This window comes from Sprattus sprattus (genome assembly GCF_963457725.1).
Source record: "Sprattus sprattus genome assembly, chromosome: 3".
Taxonomy (NCBI): Eukaryota; Metazoa; Chordata; class Actinopteri; order Clupeiformes; family Clupeidae; genus Sprattus; species Sprattus sprattus.
Window position 1 is genome coordinate 18,311,163 of NC_137922.1, and position 16,869 is coordinate 18,328,031.

The 16,869-nt window shown below is 42.7% G+C and overlaps 1 protein-coding gene across 1 annotated transcript; it reads right to left on the reverse strand.

Annotated features, from left to right (window-relative positions):
• Positions 1 to 1,007: 1,007 nt before the first annotated feature.
• On the reverse strand, positions 1,008 to 15,272 carry sh3bp2 (SH3-domain binding protein 2; the record flags this gene model as incomplete). Its single annotated transcript, XM_080834832.1, has 13 exons — positions 1,008 to 1,706; positions 1,920 to 1,979; positions 2,207 to 2,282; positions 2,816 to 2,871; positions 3,360 to 3,483; positions 3,828 to 4,470; positions 4,617 to 4,685; positions 4,965 to 5,050; positions 5,578 to 5,645; positions 5,826 to 5,943; positions 6,900 to 7,002; positions 7,300 to 7,439; positions 15,094 to 15,272. 13 exons carry the CDS (start codon positions 15,270 to 15,272, stop codon positions 1,569 to 1,571), a joined length of 1,860 nt encoding a protein of 619 aa, XP_080690958.1. The 3' UTR covers positions 1,008 to 1,568.
• Between the last annotated feature and the right edge of the window lie 1,597 nt (positions 15,273 to 16,869).

Below are 16,869 nucleotides of genomic sequence, written 5' to 3' on the forward strand. Positions count from 1 at the left end.
ATACACAGGATTTCCAGAGTGCTAATATGCATGGGTCATCACAGCATGTTGACAGGCATGCCACTGTGTGTGAGTTTGGCTGCAGCAGGAAAGACTTTACTTCAGTCTGCGTTTAACATGTCACGGATTCCTGTCTGTCGTCAGTCAGTCATTCGTCAAACCTCGCCATTCTATTACATTATATAATAGGTTTGTTTTATACCTTGATAGAATGAACCTTCTCATCCTTATCTATTTTTTCAGTTAATTTGAATGAACATGGACTCTTGTCTTAATAACATAGCATCAAAATGCATTGTGTGATATTTTTCAAAAAGTATACCTAATTCTAAACATCTTATACAGGTAAACTGCATATGTACTCTTTTATATCTCATATATCTATCAGATATGTAAAAATATCTCCTGAAATTGCCTCAGCAATATTAGACAGTCGCACCAAGGAATACTCAAGATATTTTTCTCAAAAGAGCACCTAGTCAAATGATGGTGAATTTTTGCTACACAAATCCAATTCAATGTGTAACACTTTAACAAAATGAAAAAAGGGATTGCAGCTCATTTAGACAATCGGATTACCTCCGCATTCACATGGATAGCACATGCTCCTGCTTTGCGATGTCTGATTTATCATACTAACAAATCAAAAATACCATGACAACCCCTTTCAAGAAAAATGACCTGTCAACAAAAGGAAAGCCACTCCCACACCATTAGAGATTATAACAATCTCTTTCTGGCGGAGGCCTACATGCAATATGGAAGACAATGTGGTGCTGTGCTCAGATTAAGTATACAAATCCTTTAATTTAGACATATAGTTATTAAAATATACTGTTATAATGTACATACAGTTTTGCTAGCATTCTTACACGCATTTATTTACAAACAGTACAAGGAAGGTTGGCATTTTCTAAGTATCTGTTGTGCCTAGACTCCATGACCTTGGCATTTTGTTCCCCTTGCTGAGCTCCAGCAAAAAACATCAATTGACCTGTGACCTAGAATAGATTGAGTCTTTCTGATATGAATAAATAGGTGTCAGTCATCCTATGATGTTATGTGCTGCATTTCAAATACACAATGCACATCCATGTACTTTCCTTTAAAAAAGTTTTCAAAACATAATACTGTGGTGTCCTCTTTTAATGCTTCTTGCTGTCTCTTTCTTGAACCGCTGTTCCATCTTAACCTTTGTAACAGAGTTCAGTCAGGGAAACAACAGTTTGTTTTGCTGTGACATTTGAACCCGTTGGCCTTTTCAACTCCATGACAGTTTTGAAGTGATTCATTGCCCTCGCAGTTTGGTGACCCTACTGTTGAGTCCACTGCAGGGAATGTGGGTATCCAGAGCGAACAAACGTGCAGCAGTAGATCCCACCCACGGCCCCTGCAGTGCACACACACTTCATGTGTCCTCCCACATGACCAATGGGGGCCATCTGTAGGTGTAGTGACATGTCTCAACCAGCAGAGGGCACTTCACTTGCTGGTCTTGGAGTCTAATGCTGTTGTGCGCAGGCTGCCACTGATGGGTGCCATGAGCCCTTGCAGACGGATAGGTGAGATCACCTGGGCGGGGTGTAGCCGTAGGGCTTCTGCAACAAGAGGGAGCCGTGGTTGGGTAGTGGGTTGCCGTGATAGAACTCCACCAGATCGGCCAGCGAGCTGAAGGTGTAGTCTGTCTCCAGGAAGAACTCTGACTCCTGAAAAGGGAGAACAAAGGTTTGATTTAATCTGTTTTAGGCTCTGAAGTAGGAGGCCATCATATTGGCATATCTAAGGATGCAATGGTACACTGTCATGGTTTTGCATTGTTAAAGACACCATGCTATAGGACACATATGTCATTGTTGTTTTGATGTGACACCATGTCTGGGTTTAGGGTGAGGATGGATATGATTCCCTCTGTAACTCACCTCTTCAAACAGCCTGTAGTTCCTTGCTTTGTTTAAGCTCGCATCCCACACGACTAGCACCTATGTATATAGAAAGAACAGTGGTGAAAAGATGCACACACATTCGCTCTATCTTACACACACAAACACACACACACACACACACACACACACACACACACACACACACACACACACACACACACACACACACACACACACACTAACACACACACACACACACACACACACACACACACACACACACACACACACACAAACACACAATATTATTGAGGGAAATTAACCTTGGATGTTTTAGTTCCTGAGTTGCGGAAGCAGTAAATTCCATCGTCTGGGTAGCTAGGCAACTCCTTAAACATTCTGTAGGAGACAGCAAATAGATCTTAATGTAAAGCACCAGAGGACACTGTCTGATAACCTTTGGCAGTGTACACGCTGACATAACGGGAGTCCTAGGGTTAGAATTATTTATGAGGTATGAACATTTCCAAACAAACTGCAAAGCAAGCTAAGCCCTAACCAACATTTGTGAATGGTAGAAGCTCATGCTCCCCCTAGGGGCTTGTTTATGTAACTCCTGTCCTTCACCACTGGGTGGCAGTAGGCGGCGGCAGAGTGGAAATGGGGGTTTCACATCTGCCTACATCAGGATGTTTGTGCATTGAAATAACAGTGGAATTTCCATTTGTTTTCAAATATACTCACTGACGTAAATGGCACTCGTCATTTAACATATACTAACATCCGTACTTACAATTTTTGCAAAAGCAATTAATGAGTTAACTATTGATTTTGGTGTTTTCTGACATAAACTGTGAGTTATGAAGTCCTGTGTCAATACTGATACAAAAAATATAGGGCCACATGTTGAGGAGAAGGTCCGTATGTCTTACTTTTCAACCATGCTGGTTTCTGTTGTGTCGACGAATACAGAATCTGGCAGTTGCACCTAAACAGATATATGTGACAAACAAATGAGTACAAATGAAAAAAGTCTGCCAACACTGTTCATTAATGTGCAAAGTACTACAGCTGTCAGTTTCTGTTTCCTTTCTACAATGTTATATATCCTTTCTATGACAAATCTATGATTGCACCTATTTGGTGGAGTATTGTGGCGAATCAGTCCACACAATGTTCCTTAACACTGCTGATCTAGACACAAGGGAACTCAGTGGTACTCTGTGCTACTGTGTTTCATGTATGAGCAGTTTCCTAGTTGCTGCAACATTTACTTCTTGATGTTCTCTGCATCAAAGTGTCTGTCAAAGCCCACAATGTAGGCCAGGTTTTATTTTGATATAGTGTCACCACCAGCCATGGCTTTCTCGGCAACCTCTTTTTCTGCAGCCTCTTTCATGCCGCTTCAAGTGTGTGAATGTGCAACTGAGCTGCAGTCGCGGACAGGAAGCCCCGCCGTGTGAGAGCCGCACTCACATTTTCATAGTCATCATCAGAGTCCTCGTCATCTTCCTTGCACTTCTTCTTTTTCTTCTTCCTCACTGCGCTGGGAACCTCTTCCACCGAGGAGCGAAAGCTCTGCCCGTCTGGAGACGATCTTCTGGAGAGAAAGGCACACACGTGGTGATCATGACCTCAGTCCCATTTCTGGTGGACCAATGTGTGACTTCTTCTTCTTTCTTTTTTTTTAAACATTTACAGCCACATAGAAATAAAACTACTATTTTGGTCATGGTATGAGATACACTTCCTCATGTAGGGCCATACATATTTTTGTATTCTTACCATCTAATGTAAATACCTTAAAAAACTCTGACCTTGTGAAAATAATTCCTCTGCTTATTAATTCATTATTGCTGTTAACCATCCATAAAATATATTTAGTATGTCCAATGTGTTTCCTGTAGCTGTGTAATTGTACAGACATTAAAAAGGATTGCTTACTGCAGTGAGGGGCCTTTTGCTGTTGCCTTAGCTGTTGGGAGTGGAGGTTTAGGAGGAGGAGGCTTGGGTTTGGCCAGAGCGAGGTTGGGGGAGGTTGCCGTCACCTGGCTTTGGGGCTTGCTGCCTGGGCTGGGCACTGTCGGAAATGGTGGCTTGTTGATGCGGCAGTGGTTGGGTAGAGCAGGAGGAGGAGGCCTGTTGGGTGGGGCGAAGGGAGGGGGTTTTGGGTGGCCATCCAGGGCTACCTTCTTCACCAGACCAATGCAGATGGGAAGCGTGGCTGGCTCCGAGATGACCACGGAGGGGCTGGCCCTCCGGTCCCTGGCCTCGCTAGGGGGCATGGTGGAGGTAACCCTAGAGCCGATCTGCTTCCTCAGGCTGTCAATGGACGGAACGGGAGGCGTTGGACTTCGAGAGCCCCGTAAGCACCCTGGTTTTGGTAATGGGATTGTGGGCGCGTGCAGTGGGGGAAAGTTGGGGGACGAGCTGCATGGGGTGGGCACAGGGAAACACGGTGGCGGCTTTTTTGAGATGGCTGGAGGGGGCGGGGGCGGGCCCTTCGAAGGAGCAGGTGGTGAGTTCAGGTGGGGGTGAAAGGGGACGGGAGGGGGAGGGTATGAGGGAGGGGGTGCGATGGGTCGACCTGAAAAACAGAAGACAAAAATAAAACCGAAGTCAGCCTATAGCCTCAGCAATTTGCATCAAACAAATGTTTGCATTTCCTTCAAAGCAAACTACAATCCACATCACAATGTTAATTTAGTTCAATAACAGTTATATTGATTATACCTGCTGTTGGAGATGGTCCATCAGGCTTCAGGTAGTCCTCTTCATCAGAGTCCTCCTCCAAGAGATAATCTAAATGCAAAACATAAAGTTGAATTTAACTTTGCTACCACACAATAGAACAGAACAATAAACAAAAACTTCTAAACAATGAATGCATTCATTCCTTAGGTAAACATCCATCTAAGAGAGAAATGCATAAGCACAAATACTTAATAATCTGATTTTGTACTAAAATGAAGTAACTCAAATCCCTCCTAATACAATATAAAATGCAAACCAGTGGACTTAACAGTCCGTCAAATTCCATCATGACCTCACAGTGACATTCAAAACACTTCTTTCTCTTACCAGCTTCAGGGTTTTCAGCCACGTGGGTGATATTCATTGGACTCTCTATTGACCCATAGAAGCTCTCTTCATCTGAGTCTGAGTCACTGTGGAGGAGACAGTTAGTAATGTCAAACCATTTCTCCACCCATCCCTCCCTGCCTCCCTCAACCAAACCAGTCACGTCCCCCCCCCCCCCCCCCACAAAAACAAAACGTGTCGATGGAGAAGAGGTATGTAACAGCTCAAGAGATTTCATCAAGAACAGTTCCCTTCCCTGCAGAAGCTAAAGTGCACAATAGGCAAACACTCTTTTGGGACTGTGTATAAAAAGTCAAAGCATCTCTACGTCACCACTACACAACCAAGCTTTTAAAAAAAGCTCCTCAAGTTCTCCATTTGTAAGAGGACGGTGGCTTCACTAACAGCATTCTGGGCCTAAACACATGCCCTGGAGTGTCAAAACACTAAGAAATATAAACAACTTGTTTGTCCAGTTCATCTCCAGATGCAAAAGCGAAAAGTTGAATGAAGATAGAGGATGTGCTGGGACTTTCTCGGTGAACCTTCTGTACATAAGATGTCAAAATGAGAATGAGAGGGACTGAGAGTTTAATGTGTTGGTTTTCTTTACCTTGGAGCACAGTAGTCTCTACGGTCATTATAGTGGTCGATTTCTCTCCTTAAATGACTCATCCATTTCTGTCAACAAATCAAGAAATAGATACATAGGAATAGATACAAATTAATTATTTATTTCTCAATCATGCATTGAAATGTACACATATTTCAAGACAATCAAATGTCCCCACCAACACCATATACTGTATATAGTTGTGAAGATAGTAACCCCCTCTGTAGGATTTGAACTGAGACTCTCACCCTCCTCTCATCCTCGCTGGCGGCAGAGAAGTACCAGGTTCTGTTTCTCTTACGGAAGTGCACCACCTTGAAGGGGAACACATTGCTGGAGGTTGTTTCTTCCGCTGCCCTCATAACCCTGCCATCCAATCACAATAGTTGAACAATCAAAACAGATTCATTCCATGACAAGACTGTGTGCTTTTCTCCGACTTGATTTTCACCCAGCAAAACATCGCTCTGGAATGTGGTCCTAAAGCATTACTTTGCATACCTTCAGTGATTTTTGTCAAATTCAATGCTACACTGTCTTCAATGACTTTTAGTTTTCTTCGCCGTGATATGCCTTGCTTTAGGCCTACACAGTCTAGCTATGGAGGCACGTTGGGCAGGCAAAACCCAGCATTCCATGACGCAACCGTGTTTAATGGCTATTTATACCCAGCTGCAGGGGGCGTAAGAGTAGTTCCAGTCAATAATTAGCCATGCGGCCTCTGACACTGTGCCCGCAAACAGGGAGGAGCTGAAGGGGAAACAGAGTGAACTATGGACCGGGGGAGAAGTTTTCTCAGAAACTACCCTGCTGAAGGCAACGGCAGTTATTCCTTGTTTCCTTGTCAGTGGCCTTTAATGCTATCATTTGTTGGCTCAATACTTTTGAGGCCTAAAATAAAACAGTAAGCATGTGGGTGTTTAGAGAATATAGAATCCTCCTAAATCTCTACTCCTTTTGAGACAAAGTATTTGATGTTTGAATTTACATGCAAATCTTCATCAGCGAATCTGTTTTGGTGTGTGTTGTAATTTGTGTCACAAGATCACTGCATCTTTTCACACTACAACAAACTGGCTATAGCCTTTCTAAGAGAAGCATTACAACACGTGACCTACTCACCGCAGACACACAGTTATGTCTAGTGTTTCTAAAGTAAGATCACATTCAATCAACGAAAATGGAACTGTGCTTCACAAACCCACTGTATGCATACTCAGAGTAAATGAGGTATTTAGTACAAATCTAAATACATGACTTTGTGACAAAGCCCACAACTTGAGACACATTTCAGTGTTTGGAAAGTTTTTTTTGCTACTGACCTGTTGTATCCATTGAGTGAGAAAGCCCCTTGCGGTGTAGCAGAAGTGCTGGTTTTAAAGTAGTACACACACCCTTTGTGAATGATGATATACCGTAAGGGCCCTGGGACCAGGAGCAAAAAAAAAAAGAACAGATGTGTTCACACACAAAATCAGACTTCTAATGATGACTGTTTTAGAAAAACAGACATCAGGAATCTTGAAGTGCTTTAACATGGAGTACGCAAAGACCACTTTTGATGTTTATTACAAATATGAGTGACTTTAATTTAAGAGCCATTTGTCAATCCTAACATTACAACACTTAGGACGGAGGTTTATATAGATTTCCAATTGGGTGAGTTCACCTTCTAAAGACACGACTGACAGATCTTTAAAAAAAAAAAAAAAAAACGCTTACATTTCATGAGACTTAATTGGCTTCCGCCTTTCTTGTGTAGATATCCGGCTGTGGTGACGCCCCCGGGCATGGTCAGGAGGTTCTGAGCTCCGATGGCCCTCATGGGCACGGGCCAGTAGACCTGAGTAGCTGACATGTTCCTGTTTGAGGGGAGACAAACGCACGATAAGGAACTGAACCCTCTTGGTACACAATACGACGATACTCTTATGGTGAGTTACAAACAAAAAGTCACATCCTATCATATGCACCACTGACAAAGAGATTGACAAGATGCCCTCCCTCTGAAATTCAAGTTCACAAAAGTGTGTTGAACAGACACAGTGAAATGACATCCTGGAATGCAATGCTTACACTCAACTTCCATCTTATCCAAGCAACAACAACCACAACCACAGAAAAAGGCGACGTGGGAAACAAGATGTCTTTGTAGCAGGACTAACTCTGTGTGGAAAATCAAGCCTCGTGTTTGTCCTCGGTGCTTCAGTAGACACTGGCGGCTAGTAGCTTCACCACAAGCCCATCTTTTGTTTATCACAGGAGAGGCTCACAGAGGGCACCTCCCAGACCAGCTTACAACTGTTTCAGCTCCAACCATGAAGATGAAATCTACAGAAACCAAATCCTTTGACTGAAAATAGATCAATAAAATAAGGCAAATAAATGTGTGTCATGTGATGTTAAAGTTTTCCTCACTCCTCTTAACACAGACATAAAGTTAATGAAGGCAATGTTGACATGAAGGAGCTGTAAGCCAAGAGAGAAGGCAACTTTTCAGTGGGAACGGCCTTCATTTGTGCTGTACGCATTCATAGTCGTACTTACAGTCATTTTTCAACCCTATTTCTCAGGACACACGACTGAAGCGCTTTAGTTCACTTGCTATTTACAGAAAATTAGATAAAAAGATGGCCGTCGTTCCACCACTTTACTTTCAGTCTCGTTTTGCTGCACGCAACTACTGACCACAGAACACTGCTCTGAGCCACACAGACAGGCCCATATCTGCCAAACAGACATGTCATAATGCAGACTCACCAGCGCCGAGGCTAAGAATAACACTGTCTCTGTTCCCTTCCCGTCCACAGTGGCTCTTACCTCCTGCTCCTCTGTCTCCTGACACACGGAACTGGGGAATTCTCACACATCATGCTGCCTCTCCACTGCGCTTCAGGCAGGGCGGAGGACTGAGCGAGAGAGCGAGTTTGTCTACCACAAAAAAGGGCCCTCCTGTGTCAGAGAGTGGTGCCTGAAGCCAGCACAAGCTACTGCTGCTACTGCCCGAGCCTCAGCCCGAAAAACCTGAGCCCAAAGCGGATGCTTGCTCAGGAAGCGGGACGTTTCCCCTGGAATGCGCGTGCCCCCTTAGAGTTGCTGATTGTTCGCTAGGTCTCCTGCTTCCTGTCCCCTTGATGACTTTGGCTGTGGTCTGCTCGTGAGAGAGAGTAGCTCCGAACGGACCTGAGACCGAACTGATGACGGAGGTCGTAAAAATTCCCCCTGACTAACCCAAGAGGTATCTGATTCTCCCTGACATAAGTCTGAAGATACTGGGTGGGGTCAGCAGGGAGATTAAATGCTGTGGGACAAACACAGTTGGGCTGTCTGACTGAACATGGGCCCATATTGCAGGGGTAATTTAACCCATCAAGGAGAACAAAGGCACAACTTCTCAGAAGAATGCAGGAATGCAGCCTATTCCACAGTGTAACAGAGCTGCTAACAGGAAACATTTAGGGGCTTGCACTTTCTGTTATCTTCAATCAGTCTGATCTTAAGGGATGACGGTGGATGTCTAGAAGGGGACTGTGAGACTAAAATAGTAAGATGAGTTTAGTCTAGCCTAAACAGTGGGACTGTCCAGACAAACATTAAGGCCAAAATAAATGTCTATCTCTTTTCCCTCGATAGATGAAACTAGGGTTGTCCTTCACTGAATAGCTCACTCACACACACACACACACACACACACACACACACACACACACACACACACACACACACACACACACACACACACACACACACACACACACACACACAAACATACACTCTCTCTCACACAGACTCAGTTTCACACACACTCACACAAACAGACTCTCTATCAATCTCTCTCACACACACACACACTGACTTACACTCTCAGGTACATTGCACTGTAACACTGCATCAAAGATACTTACAAAGGACATTAAATTCATAATGACAGGCTGAAGCTAGGATAAGACATAAATGCTCTCAAACAAACTCTAACACTGCCAACAAGCTTCATCTTCTCTCTCTGCTCATTTTTAAAAAACAGATTTCATAACATTACACATCATGTGTAGCCTCGATCAGTGTTTTACAACTGCTTACACAAATTTTCGGAAACCTGGTCTAATTTTTTGGGTAAAATGGCAAACACGACAATTCATATGGTTTGTTTTTTGATCACTAAAAACACACTAGTGTGATCAATCTAAAACACTCCTATCTTTGTTAGGCTTACACTTTTAAAGTGACGTGTGTTACAGTGCACTTCATAGAGCAATCTACCAAAACTGGTTACAATAGAGTAAATATACACAGTCTATACTTTCAGTCCTTTTTCTTAATTTTTCTGAAACAATGTGGAACCAAGTGTGTCTGATAGACTGCGCACCTGTTGCACTTTCAGTGCTAGAATGTAGAAAATAGAAAATAGTTTGCTAAAGATGTTTAGCACAATGAAATATATTTGGTCAATATATAAATGCATGGCCCTTAACGATGCTGACAGTCGTAACATTACTGTAAGACTTTTTTGGAGTGCATTACCAAAACAGTATTTCAAAGCGTTCAGCAAGGAAACACACCATATTTGGTAGTATGTAAGTATAAACACATTGTATAAAAAGAGACTGTATGACAGCACCCTGCCTCCTATCTGGGTCTTGTCACAGCAACCCATCAACATCACAACCAATGTCAGCCTTTGGCACTGTTATAGATGTGTTGCATTTTGAAGGGCAGTGCCTTATTAAATGTGTGTAATGTTTTGCAAAAAAGGAATGGAAATGGAATTAGTCTATAGTTTTGCAAATTTGGTGTGACTTTCAGAAAGTGTGTACATGCATGTGGGTAAGCAGTTTAAAATAAACTGCAATGAGTAATGCAGCTATGATTCGAGATGACGTTGTATCCATTTTGAGATTGGCCATTTCACTTATTCATTCATTTTTGCAAGTGTTTACCAAAGAAGCAGTCACAGTGCAAAAGGGTGAAGAGAAGAAATATATGTGAGAAAAGGTGCAATTTCTCTGGTATAATTTCTCTGTGTGAGTTTGATGTGATTTACCGATTGTATGTTTTTTTTGGGGAAGTTTATTACACACTGTAATGATAAAACTGCTAGATTTCTTTGGAGTTTGTGTAACGTTCAGTTAAAGCAGGGGTGTCAAACTCAAATACACAGAGGGCCGAAATAAAAAAAATGGGTGTAAGTCGAGGGCCGGACAGTGGGGCAAGCGCTCCCTAAATTGGCATATGCTACCAACGCGGGGACAGTGCATTGTGGGACTTGCAGTATTTGTGGTGAGTTCGACATACCAGCGGCCGCGGCAGACCAGCTCTGATAGATAAATAGATGGATACTTTATTAATCCTGAGGGAAAATTAGGCAAACCAAATACAATTTCACCGTTGCTCATTCAAATCAATGGAACTTTTTGCAACATTCTGAGGAGCTGGCGGGCTGATCAGGCCCCCGGGCCTTGAGTTTGACACATGTCAGTTAAAGGGTTCCCCTGTGTCATTCTAATTTTGTACATATATTTACAGATAACCAGCTTCCTTTGTTTATCAGAACCCCTCCCGTCCCAGCACTGACGGTTTTATCGTCCTTATAGTGAGTGTCAGCTGATGACTGTAATGGTTTATTCCACTTCAAATAAGTTGTGGTCTGCCTGTCCAGTGGTAAGCAGGCCACTGGAGCGAGGGACTCTTAAGGAGGGTAGCTGTGACTAGACCTGATACGACCTCTCTAGGAATTTCCATTGCAGTAAATGACAAGCCACACATTGCCAGAAGCTCAAGTGGCATATGATTGAACAAAACCCATGCTATTTATTGCTGTATAACAGCAGTAAAGAAGTATGACAGAACTTTCTGAACCACTTTCTATTTTCATATATCTCACCATGGCAACAACACTTTCTCGTGGGTGTGGATACTCTGGATAGTCAGTCAGCTGACAGTTGCTTTTCTAAAACTTCAACCTCTGTTCTCTATATTGTTGATGTCAAATTAATTTGTGATGTATCATAACAACAAAAACAGCTCAAACAAATACTCCAGTGACTCTTCGACACACATATGACTATGAACTGATACTATGGACCAATGCTATGGATCATAATGTGTAATGCTTGGGCATTTGTCCTTTACTATGTCCAAAGCCATGCCCTTGCCTGCACTGGACACACTATGGAGGTGAATGTAACATTTTATTTGACAGGACAGGTTTACGGTGTAATGGCAGCTATTAAACATGGTTAGTAAAACCTTACTCATACAGCATAACACTAGTAACCATAACATTCAGTCAGGGTCATGTCCAGGCCGTTTCAAACTATGTGAATATTGTTCCCACAGGAATGCCTTCGTCATCAGTTATTAAGACAAAGTGATCCACTGCCAGTGACCCAGCCTACTGATCCATCATCAGTGACCCAGCCTTCTGATCAAGTGTGAGTGACCCAGCCTACTGATCAGTGACCTACTGATCCACTGTCACTGACCCAGCCTACTGATCAAGCATCACTGACCCAGCCTACTGATCCACAGTCAGTGACCCAGCCTTCTGATCTATCATCAGTGACCTACTGATCCACTGTCAGTGACCTACTGATCCGGCATTAGTGACCCAGCCTACTGATCTAGCATCACTGACCCAGCCTACTGATCCACCATCAGTGACCCAGCCTACTGATCCACGGTCACTGACCCAGCCTACTGATCCACTGTCTGTGACCCAGCCCACTGATCTAGCATCAGCGACCCAGCCTACTGATCCACTGTCTGTGACCCAGCCCACTGATCTAGCATCAGCGACCCAGCCTACTGATCTACTGTATCAGTGATCCAGCCTACTGATCCACTGTCTGTGACCCAGCCCACTGATCTAGCATCAGTGACCCAGCCCACTGATCCACTGTCTGTGACCCAGCCTACCGATCCAGTGCCTGCAGCAGGAACATAAACATAAAGTTATCTGCTGACTCCCTGGCTATACTAAAGGAAGTGGAAATGTGTCTTTCACTGGAGTTGCTGACCTGCAATAACAAATTGGGCATTTCTTCTTCGTGAGCATTATCAATTAAATTCAATTAAATTCAATTAAATTCAATTCATTTCAATTCAATTCAATTCAATTCAATTCAATTCCATTCATTTCAATTCAATTCAATTCAATTCAATTTAATTTCTATAGCGTAAAAACAATACAACCGTCCCATATACGGTCCATTGAGACTACAGGGTCTGAGAGGTGTTCAGATTGTTAACATGGGAAGGCCAGCCAACCCTACACTGTTGTGCAAAAGTCTTCCTGGCTCTTGAACTGAGGGGCCCCCCCTTCTCTGATAGGCAGCAAGTTACTTAGGTTCCCATTTTTCTGAGGCTGAAAGGAAGGCCAGTATCTTCCACTAGACAGTCTGACAGCTCTATGTTTACCACATTCTGCGGTGGGGGACTAAGCCATAACTGTTCTGTGCACTGTGCGTATATGGCAGGGTTAGTTTCTACAATTTGAGTGGCATATAAAAAACATGTGCGGTCAGTTGGGCACAAGCATTCACTCTAGCACGTCCCAAAGAGGAATCTCTGGTTAGAGTACATCCTATTCCTCAAACTTGTGCATTTCAATTTCAGTTTTCACTTTGACTTTGGTTCACCAGGTCCGTGTGTAGTCTTTCTGCTGCTCCACTGCATCACTTCCTGTCTCCATATATGTGCTTTCCCCTTAAAAAAGGGAAGCCCTCACTTAACAATAATTACAGCCTTTCTGAGAAAATAAAACGAAACCCTTGCCTAAAACTGAAGTCAGGAGAAAACTGAAGGCATATTTTTATGTCGCTATTTCGGTGCTTCTCTGTTGAATGCAAAGCCATTTTTAAAACCAAGAAGCACAAGCGAGCCGCACCTCCAACATTGATTTAATCTTATCATCAAACCAAAAAACTGACAGTACTGTTCAGAGAAACCGCAACTGTGATACAATCCAAGCTGTATACTATTACTTGAAAAAACACACATTCACCTCCCATAAACCCAGCACAGGAACCCCTTTACTCTCTACTTCTCGCCTACTGATCAATCAGGGTTGAGTTACTGGAGGAGTAAACGACACAAAGAGTGAGCGTGTACAGCCAGGGTTAGAGTCTTCCGCCCATCCTGTCCCTGATAGCTTGGACTACACACTTTGAACTGCAAATTGGTATGAGAAAAAAACACCCAACTAAATATCTACTTACTTAGAGCGCTCAAGACACATCTTCACACTGGAGTGAGCTGGAGCGCTGGCGAACCCTTTCTTTTTCACCAACAAAGCCATAGGATCTCACACATCCACTGAATCATGTTACTGCCGAGCAAAAATGGTGTGGCCCGACGGACGCTAATGACAGTTTGGGCGCTAAATGCAGATGGCTGGTGCCTGAGGTTACTGTGGGCTGTCTGGGGGCCCAGTAAGGCTTGTCACTTCCGGCCAGCCCCCTCTTCTCACGCTAACCAATACTGCACAGGTACCATTGTGTCACAGCTGCCGTTTCCTGTTCACTTCCTTGTAGGTTTTGGGGGCTGGGTGGCATAAGTGTGGGACTTTCCAGCGCACTAGTTGAAACATGTCCACACTGAGTGACTGAAGCAAAGGAAAATGGGGTTAAGACCCACTGTTGAAATTCACCTGTTAATACGCGTCAGGTTTTGGATTTGGATGGTTTTCTGCTCTGTTCAGAGTCATCATCTCAGTATTATCACTGATCAATGGCATGACCTGACGATCACTGTTAATACAGAAGTCTGGCAAGCCATATTATCTTAGAATTCAGTGTTTCCACCATTGAAGAGACCTTTTTGTCTTTATTTGTATTATTTAATGAAACTCTTACCAGTCAGCTTAACAGGCTTAACTAGTACACGGTAAAATCATGTTTTTACAGCACGCATGGTTGTCTTTTAACTAGTAAACTTGAATTGCTATATCATGTAAAATGTAAAATAGAATTCCCTTCCGTATATTTAAGTAAGTACTTAAGTATTTAATTACATTAAATAGCTGCCCATTTTAAATTTAAATTAACTGTATTATTTATGTTCAAGATTTTCTTGCTGGTGTGATATGTACCTCCCGTCGAGTGAAAGAAAAAGTCTTTTCACGTTACAAATGTTCCTATGTATAGCAGTGAACACTAAAATTGAATTTAGATCTTATATTTGGATTGTCTTTAAAGATATTTTCAAAATACTTGCTTTAATCTGAAGCATCTTGCCATACTAGATAAAAGTGCCACCTACACCACCTTGGTTACTGATCGCTAACTGTTTCCTGTCCAGCTGCAAATGCCCTAGATGCCGTCCGATATGCCCTAGATGCCCTTCCGGACTGCCCTAGATGCACTCCGGACTGCCCTAGATATGGTCACACACAACACACGCTCAACTCAAATCAGACGGATTGCAGCTGGTACTCAACAGTTACACAACATTTACACATTTACATAACCTGTTTGAAACACCAAGTGACCCATTTAGAAACATAAAAAACAAACTCACCCATTGAGAAGGGTTGATTGTGACTGCTCTTGTCTCATGTCGGTGGAGAACAAGGCCGCTTCCTCTCTATGTGACGGCTCTAGCTCAGACCCTCCCATCTGATGCCTAAACCTTGCTGACTGCAGAGGCCACAAATTACAAGACTGGGTCTGCGATTGAGCGCAGGCACGCACTTGCATTGCTCGCTGACCAACCTCTGCTTTGGAAATGCTCTACTGTGGTATTCTTTAGTGGCCATTTTGAGGAACACATAATAAAGTTTAACAGCAGGTTGTAGAGAGCATGCCCTTAAAAGTACACGTAACCTCAAACGTATGCATCTGAATGTCATAGTTTCCTATTCAAAGGGGACTTTTAATGTAGGTTTAAATGCACACTCAGGAAATGTTATCTGTGGGGATATAATTAGGTGCAGTTAACTGCTAAATAAATGAAGAGACTTTTTTTTTTACAAAAGATATAGATGTTGCACTAGATAAACTACAGCATATTACGTATCTGTAAAAGGTATCAAGCATCTACATTTAGTGTCACCACAGGGTGTACCAAGTGTTGGAGGAACATTCATAAAGCAAGTCCATGAAATATACCTCTCACAGTCAGACACAAAATGAAACATGGAAAGGACTTGATTTGAATATAAATCACCAACTAAATGTTGTAGTTGTATTATTCTTGGGTATGCTTAATGTCTGTTTTATAAAGGACAGCTGTGCTTTCCACCTATGGTTCCCAGTGGAAATTACATGATTAGATTACATGATGTACACCAGAACTCAATAATGTTGGTTCTGCAGTTCCTTCCTTTTACCTCTAGTTTTAAGGCACACATGAAAGCAAGATCAACCACAGTGTAAAAGTGGGTTCCTCATTCTCTATGGCCACCAGCTAGCTTCAGTTTCATGGGAGAAAACATGCTATTTCAGCACCAACAGTCAAGGGATATTAAAGGTGCATTATGTGAGATATAGTGGCATCTAGTGGTGAGGCTGCAGATTGCAAACAACTAATACCTCTTCCTTTCCAAACGTGTAGGAGAAGCTATGGTGGCCGTCAGGTGCCATTAAAATGTGAAAGGCCCTCTGTAATGCCAATGTTTTTGGTTTGTCCGCTGTAGAAACATGGGGGCACAACATGGCCTACTTTGTGGAAGAGGACCTGCTCCCTATGTAGATACGAAAGGCTCATTCTATGCCACCAACAACATAATGAATTGTAGTTACAGGTGAAAATGAAATTCACTAATGAAAACATCAGTATGAATACTATATTCCATTTCTGTGAATAAATCGTCCTAAACCCTCTATACTCCACCTTTAAAGGCTTTTATCAGACGCACCACCAGAACACAAAGAGAAAATGTACATCAGGTAATAAAGTTATGTTAAATTGTATTCACAAGGCTATACTAACTTTTTTCTTGGCTTATATACTGAAAAGTAGTTAACAGTCCATCAACACTGGGTTTACCATTTCATTTCAAAATGATGTATGGTTTAGGGTGATTATCTGTAGTGTTAGCATCTCAGCAATATTAAAGGTTAAAACACTGATGGACGTGTCAGTAGCCTACATGATACACAATTGTTAGTTTTATTTATCTGCAAAACTGTCTGCCCAGTTGACCACAGAAACATCCAAAAATATAGCCGCCAGATCCAGATCCTTTGCTACGACACTTGAATGTTTACATATTACTCAAGTGCCTGACATTTCTCTTGATCCTTTTTGAAATGCTTCTACACTGTGGTTGGAGGAAGGGCATGGAGGTGGGCT